The 19,031-nt window shown below is 45.9% G+C and overlaps 1 protein-coding gene across 3 annotated transcripts in view; it reads left to right on the forward strand.

Annotated features, from left to right (window-relative positions):
• LOC138829862 (citron Rho-interacting kinase) overlaps window positions 1–19,031 on the forward strand; it is a 162,294-nt gene that overhangs the window by 59,083 nt on the left and 84,180 nt on the right. For 2 of the 3 annotated variants that reach the window (XM_070026424.1, XM_070026425.1), the window contains exons 1-3: window positions 15,195–15,694; window positions 15,829–15,972; window positions 17,387–17,506. In XM_070026424.1, the coding sequence (XP_069882525.1) occupies window positions 15,692–15,694; window positions 15,829–15,972; window positions 17,387–17,506 (267 nt within the window). In that variant the 5' untranslated portion in view covers window positions 15,195–15,691. Of the gene's footprint in view, window positions 1–14,766; window positions 14,873–15,194; window positions 15,695–15,828; window positions 15,973–17,386; window positions 17,507–19,031 lie in introns of those variants that run through there. The other variant, XM_070026426.1, reaches the window with a different exon arrangement.

Here is a 19,031-nt window from a genome sequence, read left to right on the forward strand (position 1 = left end):
GGCAGCATTCATCACCTATTTGTTGTATATGTTAGCTTAGATGATCGATTTGGAGGGATGTCATCCTGGTTCCTGGATGATTGTCTGTCTCCCCATGGGGTGCAATTTTTAACAGTAGGTTCCTGAAAAGATCTCAAGATCATTAATGAGGAATCAGGCAATGGCTATGAGATAAGGTTGTGGGCTGTGATTGAATTCAAGCGAGGTTTTTTGTATTGAAAGATGCTGAGGTGGTCTTTCTTCCCCTTGGTCAAGGTCTGGGTTTAATATTCAGATGGATTTTGGTGGTGTTTAGATGTGCCTTTCTGGTTGATTTGCTCCATCACCCAAAGCAGCCTGGGTGATGGTAGGAGAAGCAGCGATCTAACTAGCTGTTGAATGTGCCGTCAGATGGATTTGTGTTGGCCCAGCAGGGCTGGGAGGTTTTACATAGGCATCAAGGAGCGGGGCAGGAGTGGAGGCCTGGAGGTGAAGGATGTGTGGTTAGTGGGCAGTGTAACCTTGACATGCACAGGACACTGAAGGTCACCAATAGGATTGGAGGAGGATTGGAGAGGGGGTGTGTGTGTGTGTGTGTGTGTGTGTGTGTGTGTGTGTGTGTGTGTGTGTGTGTGTGTGTGTGTGTGTGTGTGTGTGTGTGTGTGTGTGTGTGTGTGTGTGTGTGTGTGTGTGTGTGTGTGTGTGTGTGTGTGTGTGTGTGATGGAGGAGTTGTAGTTCTGGTTAGTGGTGGGCTGGCTGGGTCAGAATGTAGGGTGTTAATCAGTGATCTAAAAACCCAAGGAGGACACGGGGAAGTCAGATTGCAGGGGCAAAGGAAGAATGATGTTGAGCATCAGAGGCTATGCAATTAATCTGGAGCAGTGTGTGATTAATTGCTTATTTTTTTTTTTTTCAGGAAGACTCTAATTGCATCTTTCTGCTTCTCACAGAAAGCTGAGTTAAGGGATACTCTCTGACAGGGACATCTTAAGATGAAGGCCCAGGCCCTGGATAAATATTGGTTGATTTAATTTCCTCACCATTCCTTTTCCTCCTCCAGAATGTGTTTATATTGCGTACTGTATCTGAACGTTTTGCAATTTCACCTGCGGTGGTTCAAAATATCTCTAGAGCATCAAACAAGCTTCTGTGCTTTCCCCAGCAAAATGTTTAATAAGAGTCTCATTTAAAAAAAATCCATCCATATGAAACAAAACCGCGTATTTGTTATTTGGAAATGGCATTAGAGTATCCCTATCTTTGGGAATGTGGTAATGTCTTTTCCGTGGCTTGGAATCAGGAAGATCCCCCCCCCCCCCTTCTATTTTCTTATGTGACATTGTCATGGGACTTGCCTATTCTGGCCAGAACAGATATGTAGGCGAAACCTACTGCATCATTTTAGAAATTCACCCCACCTGTTGGATATAGGTGACCCTGGGCATATTAGATTATGACTAATTGGGAAGCCAGTAATATAGATGCAGTGATGAAATCACTTAGCAGCTCCTGCAATTTTATGGATATGCAGTTAGAGAATTAATTTGCAGGAGGAGGCTTCTGCTCTTAGTGCCGCCTTTGCCCTCCAGCTACCTCCTGCTTAAGTTCCCCCACCCTCCCTGGTTTCAGCATCACAGGTTTTTATTTACACATGTTGGTTTACCTAAGCTGTTACTCACTCTTCCCACCATTGAGGAAACTGCAAATTCTGCTCTGTTGTGCTGAGGAAATTGACCCCGGATTGTTCCCAGTGAATTGAATAAAACACGTGGCCTTGGAGCTGAATGAGCCAGGGATTTTCATGGAGACTCTTGGCTGTGAAACTGACTGTGGTTGCATCTTGCTTCTCAGGATTCCCTCCCTTCTTCCCTTCCTCCTTCCCATCCATCCATACATCTATCTTGTGGGGGACCCTAAACTATTTTAAAGCCCAGCACTGCATGCATCATTATTTTAGGTTTAGCAAGAATCTTGATCTCAGCACCATAGTGGCTTACATGTAGTGGGCTGTTCCTTGCTACTTGAGTTGGGGAGTACCAGAGAGAATGTCAAGAACCAAGTTTGGGGTCATTGGACAGGACTATGGTACATTTCGTTTTGGATGGTCTGGGGTCTCTTTTCCTTTTTAACCAGTAGTGACTCAAACCATATCCCCAAGCTTTGACTGCCAGGGTGTTCCTCTGAGCCTCTGTTCATGGGAACTTACAATAGTAGGGTAGTAACAGATATCTGTGTATGAGGTTTAAAAATAAACTGGATCCCAGCCCTCTTACCTCCCCTGTCAGCATGGGGTACATGTCTTTGGGTCCTTCCTCCTATTTTGAGACACTGCCTCATTTAAGCTTTCGCTGAAACAGTGCATTTCCACAAAGCCTCCTGGATCATCCCTACAAAGTAAAAACCTGTTGGATGTGTGCTTTGTGCTACTTCTGCACTGGCTATGTCTCTGCTTTTGGAGAAGTTGGAAATGTTGGAGGAACAATGTGATTTTGATGAATCTGGATCTGTGGGCTAAGGGGAGGGTCTCAAGAAGCTTATTTTAAGAAGGGGACCCTGTCTTCCTTTTGACTCTGGGTGTTTTCCTTCCCTTTTGGATGTGTAGTGATGGAACCAGCCATTCAGACCTGGTGGAGGAATGAAGTATGGCTGCTACCATGGCTTGCCTAAATTTTTCGATGGCTAGTCGTTGGTGCGTTGGTTTTCTCATGTGCAGAATGTGGGAACATCGATGTCTTTTTATGAAGATACAGTGTACTGAAATCATGTGGGAAAACCTCACTCAATGTTCACTGACGTCACTGATACACTGGTCTGGACCCGTGAAGTATTCTTTCTATGCTTCCAAGAAGGCATGAAAAGGATCTACCAGTAATCAAGTAGTTCAGAGTCATGCCAGCCCCCAAAACCCAGCTTCCAAGGTCTTGGGGATTTTCTCCTAAAAGTGCTTAAATGTCCCAGACGAACCAGATACCAGTGGCTAGAAGGTGGTCATCAAGGAGGAGTAGATGGAGAGACAGAATAATGAGGTTCTCTCCTAGCATGGGCACCTCCCTCTCTGGTAGGCTGTATCTAGACAGATTTGTGGAAACATTCAGAGAACACAGAGCAGATGCCTCTGCTGTGGAACCAGTATGGCAGGCATTGGGCATTCGAGTCAACCAAAGGCACTTCATGAATTCCGCCAGTCCACATGAGTTCCCTTCATGCTGAAGGGCAGTGGTGATTTTTCCTGGAAATGTCCATCTATTCCCTCATGGAGATTGGGATCCCAAGGCCAGGGCTGGACCTAGTTGGCTTAGCTCTTTGTAAAACAAATGGATTTGGGTCAGTGGAGAGAAAGATGGAGATCATTTCACATGGACAGAGTCTTAACAACTTACTCCTTCTTAACAGGTTACCAGTTACCAGTTCTCTACCAGGCTTTATTCGAAGCACTTTACACAGATTAACTCACTAACTACAGAACTGTCCCAAAGGAAGATACCATTGGTCTCACTTTACATGTGAGGGAAACTGAGACCTGGAATGATTTTATTTATTTATATTATTTATTTATATTATTTGTTTGTTTGTAGCAGCTAGTCCCAAATGATGCAGTTTTGAGTGGTTTAGCCAGGTCTTGAGCCCAGGCAGTGTTCCCATCTTGTCAGAAATGGAGGTCACTGTGGGGAGCGAAGGTAGATGCAGGTGGGATGAGAGGGCCAGGCGGGTCTAAATGCTGAGCTCTGTTTTTATCTCTGTGGGTTTATTGAGTAGCTAGACTGAACAGTTCTTGGAGTTCTCTGATTTTTTTTCTTCTCATTTAGAGACTCTTACCTGGGGTGTGCGCACGCACACGTTTGTGCGGTATGCATGCATGCATGCCTATGTCTTCTTTCCTTGAGAGCTTTTTTTTTTTTTTTTTGGCCAGTCTCAGGGCTTTAACTTAGGGCCTGGGCACTGTCCCTGAGCTGCTTCTGCTCAAGGCTCGTACTCTACCATTTGAGCCACAGCACCACTTCCACCTTTTTCTGTTTATGTGGTACTGAGGAATTGAACCCAGGGCTTCACACATGTTAGGCAAGCACTCTACCACTAAGCCACATTCCTAGCCCTCCTTGAGAGTTCTTATTTGCCAGAGTAGAAGCTCAGTCAGGCCAAGAAACTACACTGACCATATTCTCCACCATTTTGTTAGGCTAATTGTCGTAAACACTTGGTGAACTGATAAAAATTTCTTTTTTAATTTTTTGTTGTTGTTGTTGAGGATATGTTCTCAAACCTCTGATCCTCCTGCCTCAGCCTCCCAAGTGCTGGGATTACAGGCATATACCACCATGCCTTGCCAAAACAATTTTTTTGTTGTCGGTAGTGGGGCTTGAACTCTGGGCTTGAGCACCATCCCTCAGCTCTTCAGCTCAAGGCTAGCACTCTACCACTTGAGGCACAGTGCCACTTCTGGTTTTCTGGTGGTTTATTGGAGATAAGAGTCTCACAGCCTTTCCTGCCTGGGCTGGCTTTGAACCGTGATTCTCAGATCTCAGCCTCCTGTGTAGCTAGGATTACAGGAGTGAGCCACCGATGCCCAGTGCCAAAACACTTTTTATGGCTTTCTTGATGATGACTGTAATCCTCATCTCCTCAAATCTTCATTTTGCGCTTCCAGTTGCCTTCTATGGTTTATTCTTGAGGATGATGGCCTCAATTCTCCCTTCAGTCCTACTTCCTTTTTATTGAAATAGTACTTGGGGCATTTTCCCTTACTAATTGCTTTCCTTCCATGTTTCGCCAAAGGCTCTTTGACATTGTGCTTTCTACCCAGATCCTTACTGCAAACAATCCCATCTGTGATTTGATTTTTAAAAAAATAATCAGCAACAATGACAGCATCTTCTCCGTTCCTCCAAGGCATACATCTACTGTAACTCCCCAATAAGTTAACAAATCATAACTAGCTTCTGCCCATGGCGACTGCCCTCGAGTGTCTGGTGGTGTTTCTCCTTCCCTGTTATTTGGATCGTGTTTAGTGACTTGTCTCTGGGGTGTCGGTTTGGGTTCTCTTCTCTTCTGGTTCGTTCAATTTCTTCTTTCTCCCAGTCAAGCACATCTTGTTCTCCTCCTTGTCTTATCTGTTCTCTATTTAGAATGTGCGTGCCTGCCTGGCAGCCCTGGCAGGACCATTCTACCGCCTTCTCACTTGCCTTTAAAGATACCTTTAGGAAATGGAATGCAAACCATCCTATCTCAGTTCTTCAAAGATTAGGCTCCAGAGGATTCGTCAAGCCTGTGTTTTGTTGGCCTACACACGCTCATTTGCATGGTTGCCTTGGATCCCTTAAGAAGACAGTCATGGACTCAACAGTGCTACGTGGTCCCAAGTGCAGCGCAGGGCTGGCAACTCCTCCTTCGCCTAAGTAAATTCCTCTGCATTCTGTCGGCTTTACTTGCTTTTTCCATCTCCTGGCCCCTCTGGGACAAACTTCCCAAAGGAATAATGTCCATCATAGCCTCTTTTCTCATGCCTGTGATGCTTCAGAAATGACTGTGTGAGAAGATGTTCCATTGCACTCAACCAGGCTAGCCACGTGCTGTTATTTCCTGCTGTTCTTCTGGATGGACGGCTCGCTCCCTATTTCTGTCTCTCTCTGTCTCTGTCTCTCTGTTCCTGTCTAGATTATGGGTACTTGGTTTTATGCCCACCTCTGACTGCCACCCTTTTGAGGTTACCTTCTCTTTTAAATGTATGTACTCTCATTGACTCTCGACTTTACCCTCTTCTAGCTTTCTTCCTAATCATGTTTAAGGAATTAGCCCTTTCGCTGACCCTTCTAGGCAAGGAAACAGGGTCATCCTCAACTCCCCCTGCTCCCCTGCATCCCATCATTAGGCAAGACCTCCTGGTTGTATCTCTGATGGCACTTGCGTTCGTGCCCACTGTTTTGTCCTCACTGTCACCCATAATGGACTTTGGCTTGGATTGTTGCAGTCGCCTCCTAAGTCCTCTGCCTCTGGTTTTCCTGGCTGTAATCCATTCTCCACAGAGGGTGGACGTCTTCCAAAGCAAGGGTTGGATGATGTAATCGTCCTGCTGAGGCCTTCAGCAGCGTCCTAGTGTGCACAGAATTAATGACCTCTTTCGAACTTGACATTCAAGCCCTATACGCCAGACCCCTCTCCAGCCTTTTCACTTGTACTCAACTTCTTGTCCCTTGTGTCTGGCCAAATTGCCCAAGGTTCATTGAGGACAAGACCATGTCTTTCTTCTTTTGCTGCCAATAGGGCTTTGCCCTGGTAGGTCTAACATCTGTCAAATTGAATTAGACTACAGTGGCTAGGGATTATGGCAATCCCCTCTGCACAACTTAGATACAGTTAATAATGAATGGGGGCCATCATCTGCTGAGAACTTCTGGTGTATGTGTAGATCTGGTTGTTCAGGCCTTCACACGCATTGCCCAGTCAAGTCCTTACTGTCTCAATGTAGTCCTCTGAGGAGGTTAGTAGTGTCCTCATTTCGCAGATGAGAACACTGAGACTCGAGGACTTGGGCCGATAATCTCATTGCCCAGAGAACTCTGTACCTCTTACCTTTCCTCTAAATTGTCATGATTTTGCTGGGTTGTGCAGAATCAATACCCTTGTTTACTAATGAAAGTGAAAGAGGCCACTTCTCCAGAGAAGTCAGTCCCTATTTATCCCAAGTGTTTAGCAAGCATTCTCTTTTCATCCAGCAACACTCATCATTTTATGATCACGAAGCTTGGTTACCTCTGAAGTTCACACAGCTTGCATATGCCAAAGGATGGCCTACATTTTTAACTTCTAGATTTAGGGCTAATAAAAGTGTCCTGTACTTTTTTGCTGGGGGGAGGTATTGGTAAGGGTGGGGAAGGGGTGGGGGAGACAAGATGCAGCCCTCTGATGGCAAAGTTCAGGAGTTGGGATCACATAGGCCTGGGTTCCCATCTGGGTGTCATCTTGCCAGTTGTATGGATGAGGTATTTCACTTTAAGCTTCAAGTCCCTCATCTGTGATGGGGGAATGGAATAGTGCCTACATGATCGGTTTCCCACGGAGACATGTGGAGCACTTAGCTTAGCTCTTGTAGCAGAGCAGGTGTTCATGTCGCTTATTGTTATTCAGGTGTGAGGATGGGGCTGGGGGTGCTTTCAGCTTTCCTTTCTTTCTCTTTTTCTACTTGGTAAAGACATCTCACTGGTTTCTGCTCATTGAGAGAATCTGGCTCCACACGGGGTGCCTGACAGATGTCCTAATATCTTCATCCAGTGTTTTACTGTGAATGGAGTCTGCAGCGCATTGGTTAGATCTGCCTTTTCCAGAAAACACTCTGGAGGCTTCTGGCAGGATCCAGGTCTGGTGGCAACTCTTGCAGTGCCCAGCATAGATGCTACACGCTTCCAGCCTCCTCTGGGTGATTGAGAGCCCAGCTCTCCCTCCACTCCCTTCCCCCCGTGAGAGAGTATGCATGTCATTGTGACGTTGCTTCCCAGAACTATGTATGTCTTCTGCAGTTGAAGGGGTGCCAGCATTGCAACATGACTCAATTGGGATTCCTCTCTCCTGTGACCTTTAACCTCCAGCTACTTGGGCCATCGCAGGCTGGTACATCACTCATTCACTCACTTCACTTGGTCACTCATTCAACATAGCCATTGTTCTAGGGCCTGTCTCCGAACAGGAAATGAGGTCCTTGACCTCAAAAAGGTCAGTGTCTTGGGGTGGGGTGGGGGGTGGGGTGAAGGGCCAAAACACACTATACATGATATGGATTCAGATGGTGACCAGACTGAAGAAATCAGAACTGCCCTGGACCCTGTGTCTGGTGGCCACTTAGGTGCCCAGGGAGGACCTTCCTGAACAGAGCCCTGGGTATTTGTTTAGGAGGATAGGGTTACTTTCTAAGGTGACATAGCTGAGTGCCTAATAGGTGGCATGTAAGTCCACCCCCAGCACCTAAAAGGGGCTAAGTGCCATTGTAGAAGTCATGACAGACAAAAATCCCTGCCTCTGTGGAGCTTCCATCCTGATGGAGCAGCTGTACCTTCATTCATTTGTTCAGTCTGATAGCCTGCTGGGTGCCTAGAACTCTCTAGGCAACTGAGAATATACATGAACACTGAGGCAAAAAAAAAAAATCTCTGCCTGCCTAGAGTGTGTTCTCCCAAGATGACAATATGGAGCTGTTCTCAAAGACAGCTGGAAAGGGTAGTCCAGGAAGAAGGAAAAGGGCAAAGGCCTGGAGGCCAGGACTGATCTGTTGTGCCCAGTCAAGAGAAGCCCATTTGAGCAGCTGCAGCTTTTAGAATCCATGGGGGATGCAGTCCAAGGTGAGGTCAACAGAGCTGGACTTGGCTTGCATTACACCGAGCAGGACCCCAGGGGAGGATTTTGAGGGAGTACATAGATGATTATGTTACCCTTTTAAAGAGGGTCCCTCTGACCATTGCTGGAAGGTGGGTTTATAATAAGATGAACAGGACAAGAGTTAGATCTAAGGAGCTAAGTGAGTTTGTTTGCAGGTATCTAAGCAAGAGGTGGAAATTTGTCCATGAAATTAGCAATGGCTTAAAATCTGGGAGTTGTATTAAAGAACGAATGGATATATTTTTATTAATAGTGTGATTTTTGATAAATGATCTTTGAGGGACATATTAATCATTCTAAAGCAAATGCCCAAATGTGTCTGGAGACATGCTACTGCTGGTCGTGTGTGTCAGTGTATGAGTATGCAGTTTGTGTATATATAGCATTGTGTGTGTGGTGTGTGTGTGTGTGTGTGTGTGTGTGTTATGGGTGTGGCCCCACAACTAGACAGAGTGAAACTCGGTAGGAGATCAGCACTTTTGATACATATTTCCAAGTGCTCATAATGCTGAGTATTTTATAATGGATTTATAAAGTGAGTTCACAGATTTCAGAATGCACAATCTTAAAAGCCAGTGAGCGTATTTTTAGAAGCAGAATGCTGATGGTACCCTCCCCAACCCATCTACCACATTGCATTTTTGTGGCTGTCTGTATTTTTAGTGCCATTGGCCACAATTGAGGTGAGACCTTCAGCTGAGCTGATTTTGATTTTTCTCACATTAGCATCTTAGCATCCTCTCTTGGCTATCTCAAAAATGTCTGTGGCTTGCGATCTGTGATTCGGTGGCATATTAAACAGGCATAGGGCTCTTTTCGTAGGGGAATGGACATATGATCCTAATCATTAGGGTGGACATTAGATCTTAGCCTGTGTTCCTGTTAGGATGGGAGTCCACACTATATTCTCTTTTGATAGGAAGTATTCTGGTAATAGCTTTTATCCAGGGATTTTCTTGAGTAATACAGATTATTTATAGGCCTATTTTATATTTATAAAACTGCATTTTATCTTTTTTATCCTTCTAAATGTAGAGGTTTCATGTAAAGCAATTTTTAAGTCCTGTCTAATACACTGGAAGCAAACATTTTCTTTCTGTCGCCCTGATACTGCCTTCCCTTGTCCTCTGTGTCCTGACCATCACCTCTCTTAGCACTCCTCAGGACTTCTCTGTTCACAAGGCAGATGTGTTTATCAGGAAGAGATGTTGATTTCAGAGTAATTTTTTTTTCTTTTCTTCTAGAAAATAGAAGCTGGAAAGAAAGAGGGAAAACCCAAACTTGGCTTTGGCGCTGGGAGAGACAGCACTGCTGTGTGTGGGCGGGTGGCTGCATGCACCCGCTGCTCAGAAGTGTCGCTCCTCTCCATGGGGATAGCTGGCTGTGCATCCGAGATGTGGCCAGGAGGAGTAGGCAAGCAATGTGTGGGCAGGCTGCATGTTCTTTTATTAGCATCCCCATTGTACTGCGTCTCATCTAGCTGGGAGCCTTCATCGTCAGGGGCTTCCAGCAATCTATCCTGTTTCCTGTTTAATTGTCCCCCTCTGAGCCACCCTTAGAAGGAGGGAGAGTTGCTTCTGTATGTGGGTTGAATTCTTTTCTGGGGGTGGTGGTGGGCTGATCTGGCTTGTGGCTGTTCTTGGTTCCCCAGGTTGTCCCAAGATTCAGGTTTAGCATCCAGTGCAACCAGTCACCTCACATGACCCAGTCTCCATTTCCTCCATGACTTCCCCCTCTCTACCTTGCAGCCATCTGCAGTATTTCTCATGGGTTTGTCCAGGTCTGTTCAGACAAGAAGTAGCAGAGTTGAGAGCTGAGCTGTCCATACTTTGAACCTCCAGCTCTACTGGCCTGCACGTGCAGGCAAATCATCTTGAGCTGTAGAGGGGGTTAGCTCTTCCTTAGCCCTAGTTCCAGGAGGGACAGTAATCCTCTGCTCATCAGATGGCAGGAGATTCATTGAGGTCATATGTAAAGTGTAATCACAGCCAGGAACCACTTGATAGATGGCCACTATTGATTATGAGGGTAGTGACATTCATTTTCTCTCCTGGATTGTTCCTTTCTGGGGCCTAGGTTTCATGGCTTCCTTTACTTTGCAGCCTTTCTAGCAGGGCTTCTTGACACTATTGACATTTTGGGCTGGCTGGTTCTCATTATGGGATTGGTTCTTACAGACCAGCATTTCTGGCTTCTACCCCCCCTGGATGGTAATAACATTCTGACCATAAGCTGTTGAAATTAAAACAGACAAAAAAAAAAACCCCAACACTGTAGATATTGCCAAATGGCTAGGATACTTGTGGGCACATGCACATGCGCAAAATCGCCCTTAGTTGAGGACCAGACATTTACTTGTACCTTGTCTTGAAATTTATAACCCGTAAGGATTTGCATTAAAATGGGGCCCCCACAAAGCACCTATACCAAATAGTCTGGTCAGAATTCCACATAGAATCAACTTTTAGAGACAGTCAGTTTTTTTGAATCCTGAGCATGAACACTCTCTTTTTAATTTTTTTTTTTAAGTGCTTGAATTCAGGACCTAGTAGCTGACCATTAGCTTTTTTTTTTTTTTCTTCCCCCTCAAGACTGGTGGTCTATCATATGAGCCATAGCTCCACTTCCAGTTTTTTTTTGCTGGTTCATTGGAGGTAAGTCCTGCTTGGGTTGGCTTCGAACCTTGATCTTCAGATCTCAGCCTCCTGAGTAGCTAGGATGATAAGTGAGAGCCACTGGTGTCTGATTGCAGTGTCTCTAATTAGCACTGGTTAGAATCACTGGTTGCTTAATAAGCACAGTGAAGTCTAGGCCATTCTGTCTGTCTCAGACTTAATTAATCTAATTGGACCCTGCATGTAGTGTTTGTTAAACCTCCACCAGCTTGGGATGATGCTGTGATGCAGCCACTAGGCTGAGGACAGGGAGCTGTGGTGACCTTTCCCCTCCATCCCCCAGCCTGGCCCTCCAGTCCCATTAATGTTTTTGTGGTTGTTACTCTGCTCTTCGTTTAGACTCATCATCCTTACTGAAGCTTTTTTTTTTAAATGTGATTTTAAAAAAGTTATTCGTAAAAGATGTTTTCTTTAGCATATTTATTCTGAAGAGCTCTTAATTGCTGTACTTAGAACTACTAAGCAGTGGACCTATGTCGAGCAGCAAAATCACAGAATGAGGGGGGAGTTGATGAGAAGGATTGTTGCACTGTCTTTGAGTGCTGGCTGGGCATCTCCTGGATTCTGGGTCCCATTAATGAGTGACCTAGAAGCACACGTGTGTGTGTGTGTGTGTGTGTGTGTATGTGTGTGTGTGTGTGTGTGTGTGTGTGTGTGTGTGTGTGTGTGTGTTTGAATAAGCTATCCGCTTGCTACAAAAAGCAATGCACTGTTCAACATGAAGCACAAGGGAGCTGGTGCTCCACATGTCATTAAGTTTTACAAACCACACCCCATCTTACCATCATAAGCTCCTCTAAAAGGACCGGTTCTGTGCTAATGCACAAGGAGTCACGGCCCGTATGGTCTTCTGTCACATGTAGCTTCGTGACATGTGGATGACCCTTGGTAACTAAGAAACCAGGAATCCTTTCTTCCCCATTTGGGTGTGTTGGGTCTTGCTCTCTAGGTCACCCACCAAAATACGATCAGGAAATACTAAAGGAGACTCAAGGCCCTTACCATGTCATCCATTTCATCTCAAATGAAAAGAAAGTGTTGTGTTGTATGCATGGGTTTGGGCTAGATAATAGGCTTGTGAGGGGTGTTCAAATCTCTAGCCCAATGTGAGATTTTTAGAAAAGATTTGTTTCTGGATTGCCTTCCCTGTTGCCCATTTCTGTGAATAACCACCATTTGTCTTAATGTGAATAATAGCACAGATCACATTTAGGTGCCGCCCCCCCCCCCGCCCCCCCAGCTGAGTTACCATTTCAAGTGATTGTTAAAGGCCTAGGAATCAGATGCTATTTACGTAATTGCAGGAGTAGCAATAATAGAGACGCCAATGATACCAATCATGATTAACATTCATCTGATCTCCATATCGTGTCACACACTATGCTGAGGGGCTGTACATGGCCCATCTAATCTAATGGTCACAAGGATTCTGAGGCAGATGAGACTGATCTCCATTTTACAGCCGAGGAGACTGAGGCTCAGAAAGGTTCACACAGCTCTTGGAGGAGTGGGCTTCGACTTTGAACAGAGTAGCACAAGTCTGTGTATGGTCGCTTGGCTGCCCTACGATGTGAGCACAGAGAGCTGTCACTGGGCTACAGCAAGCCCGCACTACCACCCCAACCCTTGCCATTGGAGCTGGGAGTGGTGGGCAGAGAGGTGTTTTGCATGGCTGTAGGAAATTGACCTCTTTCAGGCAGGAAGTCATTTAGGGCAGCAGAAAGCAGAACTTCCACCTGCTGGTAAGTCCCACACTGCTTGCTTATTGATAACCAGCTCCACAGTCCTGTAACCAAGGCAACACATACTGAATCATGGGGCAGTCTTGGGCTCTGCCATGTCTTATGAGTAAGAACCTTGGCCAGTTGTTTGTCTGGCCGTGTCTGCCCTTCATCTGTCCCAGTGTTTATACCCAGGAAACCAGCCACTGAGGGACATGGCCTTGAGTGGGAGCTTTCTCCTCTACCCATAGTTCTAGGATGAGGTATGTATGTCAGTCACTCTGTATGGGTAAGGATCCTACCCTTCTTGTTCACTCCCCGGACAGCCTGTTAAATTTTTGTGATATTTCCTCGGAGTTACGTTCATTCAGTCTCATTCTCTCGGCTCCTATGGAGAACAACCAAAACTGTTTATCACCTCAATGGGCCTGTTTCCTCAGCTTGTAACTTGTGTCTGCCTCAGAGAGTTGTAGGGAAAGAAGAGTTAAGACTTGTCCAGCATTCCAACAGAACCAGCTGTGTGATCAGAGCTCAGTCACCATATGAGTTCCCTGTTGATGCTGTAACAAATCAGCATAAGAGAACACCCCAGAGTATGGTCTTGCAGTTCTGGGCATCAGGAGTCTGAGGTCGGTTTTGCTGGGCTGAGATTCATATAGCTGAGGCTGCCCTCTTACCAGAGGCTCCAGGGGAGAACCAATCTTCTTGTCTTTCCCAGCTTCCAGAGTCTGTCTGCATCGGTTGGTTCTTTTAATCTTCTTCCATCTTCTAAGCCAGCACTGACCCCAGGTCATCTCTCCTTCCTGCCTTACCTTCTGTCTTTTAAGAATCTCGGTGATCACACTGGACCCATTCAGATAACCCAGGATGATCACTTCAGTAAGATCCTCAACTCTGTGGTCCGCTTTCCAAGTGTGGTGACTTATTCATTGTGGTAGAGAGGAGAACTTAGACATTTTTGGGAATGAGTTTGGCTAGTCATCGTAAGCATTAGCCATTTGTTTTATTTATTTATTATTATTATTTTCCATTGTGGGGCTTGAATTCAAGGCAGCACTGTACCACTTGAGCCACAGTACCACTTCTGGCCTTTTCTGTTTATGTGGTGCTGGGGAATAGAACCCAGGGCCTCATGCATGTGAGGTCAACACTCTACCACTGAGCCACCTTCCCAAACCTGGGATATTTTATTTTATTTATTTTTAAATAAAATGAAACAGATTCCAACTCACTAGCTTGGGGAAGGAATAAATGATATTTCGATCTGTGTTAGCCCTGATCATCGTGTTAGCCCTGTCCTGACTTGGGCCTTTTAAAAGTATCTGTTAGCTCTCTTATTCTCCTCTTCCTGACCCTTCTTCGGGAACATTGTATGGCCAACACCTTCTCAGCCTTCATGTCTCAGGTCAAATGTCACCTCCTCTGAGAAGCTCTCCCTGATCACCTTTGCTTAAACATGGGACTCTCCCAACCCCATTTATTCCTTCATAGCCTCCCTATCCATTATCCTGCTTCTTCTTTCACTGAAGTCTTTCTCATCTGTAACTTTTTTTGTTTATGAATCTGCCTGGTGCAGTCTGTCTGCCTTCTGTAGAACGTCAGCACCAGGAGGGTGGGGACCCTGTGTGTCTTGTTCAGTGCTGGTTGGAAGTGCATCGAATGGTTTCTGGAACTGAGTGGGTGCACAGTAGGTAGCGGTTGAGTGGGTCAGTGAGTGGAACCCTGCCAGGCATGGTCCTGTTGAGTTAATGCTCAACTTTGCCTGGTGGTAGATTTTTTTCTTGTTGTCCCACCTTGCAGATGTGGAAACCAAGGCTGAGTCCTTGTCCCAATGATGACAATGATGACTGAATTTGCATTGTGCCCACCGGCTCCCTGAGTCCTCTGAAGCTGCTTGGGATCCATGGTGCCGGTAGCTGCAGCGTGCTGGCAGGCTCACCATTCTGCTGCAGTTTTCTGACCGCAGCTCCTGGGCCTCGCCTAGACTGCCACTTGACATTAGTTCCTCCCTCCCCCCCGCCCCCAGGTCTGTTGTGTCGGGTCTGGACTCCCCTGCCAAGACTAGCTCCATGGAAAAGAAACTCCTCATCAAAAGCAAAGAGCTTCAAGACTCTCAGGACAAGTGTCACAAGGTATTTATCTCTGCAGTCGGCCTCCCTCCTCCTCGGTCCAGGATCTTCCCGTCAATATATGCCAAGGGATCTGCCCGGGGCCGCTGCTGGCGCTGAGCCTCCTGATCCAGGCGGTGCGCACTCGCTCTCTCTCTCTCGCCGAAGTCGCTCCTCCAGCAACTCAGAGGGAGATGAATTCGGGGCCTTGACGTTGCCATAAATCCTTTTAAGTCTTAACCAGAGGAGGCCCTGGATTTAAAACGGCCCCCCTGCTTCTCAGCATGACCCAGCCCCATGTCTGCTTCTTCCGGCAGGTGGCGTGGGTCCTCACCTGTGGCTGAGTTGCAGCCCATCTGCTTTGAGTGATGAGAAGTCTCTCTTCCTAGTCTTTTAAAACTCCTGCTTGTATCACTGCGGCCACTGTGTTTGATTATGCTCAACGTCTCTTAACGCTCACTGTTCCTGCCCAGAGGCAACTCCCTGGAAAACTTTATTAAAAGTCACTGCTTGTCCGGGACTACTAAGCGTACAGACGAATAATTGTCTCCTTGCCCTGTCCTGGATTTTGTCCTCTAGATCTTTGCAAGGAGAGATGGGGGGGATCAAGATGGATTTGGGATAAAAATTAAAGTGACATCTACAAAAAAACACAAAAAACAAAAGCAAAAACAAACCAAATTAAAAAAAAAAGGCAAAACAGGTGAAAAATGATGATGGTGGCTTCCTTGCTAACTGGGTTAGAGAAGTGACCAAGTGTGAAGCGGGACTTGGATGAGAGGAGTGACCTAGCATTTGGTGACTGTCCCTACGAAGAACTGTGTGCTCCTGGGCGAAGAAACAATGGTATTTCCATCCCAACTCCTGGCGAATTTGCAGTAGCCCAGACCACCACATGGTCTCAGGGGCTGCTTGAGATTTTAATTACTCCTAACTAACCTCTGGGAACCCTTTTTAACCTGTCCATGTGTCTATTTCAGATGGAGCAGGAAATGACCCGGTTACATCGGAGAGTATCAGAGGTGGAGGCTGTGCTTAGTCAGAAGGAGGTGGAGCTGAAGGCCTCTGAGACTCAGAGATCCCTCCTGGAGCAGGACCTTGCTACCTACATCACAGAATGCAGTGTGAGCCTCCCCCAAAGCCCCCTTCCCTTGGAGGTGGCACTTCCTGTTGTGTGTGTCTCATCCTGTTTCATGAATGAAGCCTTCATGAGGCACATCACAGCCAATACAGAGAGAGAGAGATACAGAGACAGAGATAGAGACACAGAGACAGAAAGACCGAAAGAGACAGAAAGACAGAGAGAAAGACGGAGAGGCAGAAAGAGACAAAGAGCAGACAGAGACAGAGAAAGAGAGGAGAATCACAATAGCAAGATCTGTGGTTTCTATGAGAACCCTGAAGAATGAGGCTAGACTCAGCCCAGAGTACTGCCAGACTGCTCATGCAGCACTGGAGATGGGAGTAAGCCATCATGGCTCCAGGTTGCAAAAGGTCCTGACATCTCCCGTCCTCAATCTCTCTAGACTTAAGCACCATGTCCACCAAGACAATTCAGCCTTAGCAACAAAACTCCCAACCTAGTATAAGAACACATAATGTAAATTTGTCTGAAATCAATTTTTTTCATTCCCTACAACCAGTGTAGTGACAAGAACAACTCAGGCTTGAAACCCAAGGCCCTCTTGTCATTATTTACCATGTGACTTTCATTTATTTTTTTTTTTTCTTTCCTTCACAAGAGTAGACTGTCTTCTCCATTGTCTCGTGAGATTTTTCATTCAGGTGTTTTTTTTTAATGTGCCCAATTAAACCGTCTTAAGAAGTTGAATCACACATTTATGAAGGTTTTTTTTTTTTTTCTTTTTTCCTTTTCTCTCCTCAAGGGAGAGAGAAATCTATAGAACCGGGCTGATTAAGAATAACTGCTATGTTTCCATTCCAGACTTGGCTGCCTTTCAGTGGTGGGTGAAGTTATTCAGCTGTGTTTTTCAGATACATATTTCAGTGCCATTGAAGCACTTGAGGGAAGCTTATGGAGAATAGGTGTCCAGGAAACACGAGGCAGGAGATAAGAGATAGCCCACTCGGCTCTTTTATGTAGCACCTATCTAGAAGATGAAGTTGTTGGCTACTTTGAAAGGAGGACATATCTTTGAGAGTCCTTAAATTATTGATCTTCCAGGGAAGGCCAGATAGTGATCCTGATGGAGATTCTAAATGGCTAATGGATCTTAATGACTTTTTTGGTCCTAATCATACAAGTAAGTATCATGGAGGACAGGGAGATGGTGGATGGATGACTCGTCAGGCCGGCTCCATAAGGTCACAAAAAGCTTGTGATGACGTTTGCTTGCACCAAAGGGGTTTTACAGGATGAAAATTGGAAATCGGCAACCAGCTGGAAGTTGTCAACTTCGGTCTGTCACCTGAAACCATCCTGGTGTCTGCGAAGAAGCGTGCAGCTCTCTTAATGAATCTTTTCAACCAGAGCAGGATTCACGGTGCATCCCTATTAAATGCATTTGCTTTCTACAGAGCTTAAAGCGAAGTTTGGAGCAAGCACGGATGGAGGTGTCCCAGGAGGATGACAAAGCCCTGCAGCTCCTCCATGACATCAGAGAGCAGAGCCGGAAGCTCCAGGAGATCAAAGAGCAGGTATGACAGCATGTCCCAATCAGAGCAGCCAGGCAGCCAGCTCAGACCTCTCATTTCAGGCCTGGTTGGGAGAGAGAAGGGTAAAGGTAAGGAAGACAGGGACTGAGGAGGGGAAGCAAAAAAGCTATGTTGGTCATTTGGCAACTTTAGATTTCCATCATTTATCTACATCATACAGAGATTGTCTGTCTCGGCTCCTTTTGAAATCCACATCCCTGTAATATCTTCTGTTTGTTAGCGACGGCATTGATTGAGACTGAGGACAGGCGGCTCCTTCCTATAATCCCAGCGGCTCCTTCCTATAATCCCAGCGGCTCCTTCCTATAATCCCAGCTTTATGGGAGGTAGAGATTGGGATGATTGTAGTTCAAGGTCAGCCTGGGGATAAAAGCTCATGAGACACTCCCTGTCTCTCCCCCTCCCCCAACCCCCAATCTCAACCAATAGCTGAACATGGTGGTGCTTACTTGTCATCTCAGCTACATGGCAGAGCTTGACAAGATTGTGATTTTTTAGACCAACCTAGGAAATGAAAGTTCACAAGACCATTCCAACAGAAAAGCTAGGCATGCTGCTAACACACCTGTCATCACACCTGTGGCAGGAAGCATAAACAGGAGGATTGCTGTCCAGCCTGACTCAGGCAGAAGATTGGAACCTCTCTTAAAACTATTAGAACACAAAAGGGTTGGAGGTATGGCTTAAGTAGTAGAGAGCCTGTCTAGCAAGCATCAAGCCATGAGTTCAAACCCCAGAGCAACAACAAAGTCAATTTAGAGAGCAAGGGTGGGAAGGCTTCAGCCTGTGGGACAGATCTGGCTTACCACCTGTTTTCTGTGGTTTGTAAGAATGCCTCAAAAAAATCTTTTTAATGGCTGTAGAAAATCAAGAGGAAAATGATATTTTGTGATGCGAAAATTGTATAAAATTCCAATTTTAGTTTGCATAGGTAATGGTCTCTCGGAGTGCAGCCATGTTTATTTATTACTGTATTTTTCATGGCCCCTTTCCCATTATGGAAGCACAAGGGGACGCTTGTCACTGAGCAGGTATGGCCTGCAGAGCTGAGACTGCTTACTTTCTGGCTTTTTATAGAAAAAGGTTGTCAAGCCCTGCTTTAGATTGGCACACAAAAATTAAGTATTCTAATTCTTCAGATGCAGTTTTAAAATGTTGAGAGAGGGGCTGGGAAGGTGGCTCAGTGGTAGAGCGCTTGCCTTGCATGCATGGGTCCCTGGGTTCCATTCCTCAGTACCGCATAAGCAGAAAAAGCTGGAAGTGGTGCTGTAGCTCAAATGGTAGAGCATTAGCCATGAACTGAAGAGCTGAGGGACAGTGCCCAGGCCCAGAGTTCAGGTCCCATGACCAACTGAAAAAAAAAATGTTGAGAGAGTCCAGGCTCATTCGTAGCATTATGTCTATGAAGAAATACCCCAGAGCTGGGCAACAGTGGCTCATGCCTGTAATCCTAGCTACTCAGGAAGGTAAGACTGAGTGAAGATCATTGTTCAAAGCCAGCCCATGC

Source organism: Dipodomys merriami, unplaced genomic scaffold, assembly GCF_024711535.1.
Source record: "Dipodomys merriami isolate MVZ:Mamm:240054 unplaced genomic scaffold, mDipMer1.0.p SCAF_177, whole genome shotgun sequence".
Lineage (NCBI taxonomy): Eukaryota > Metazoa > Chordata > Mammalia > Rodentia > Heteromyidae > Dipodomys > Dipodomys merriami.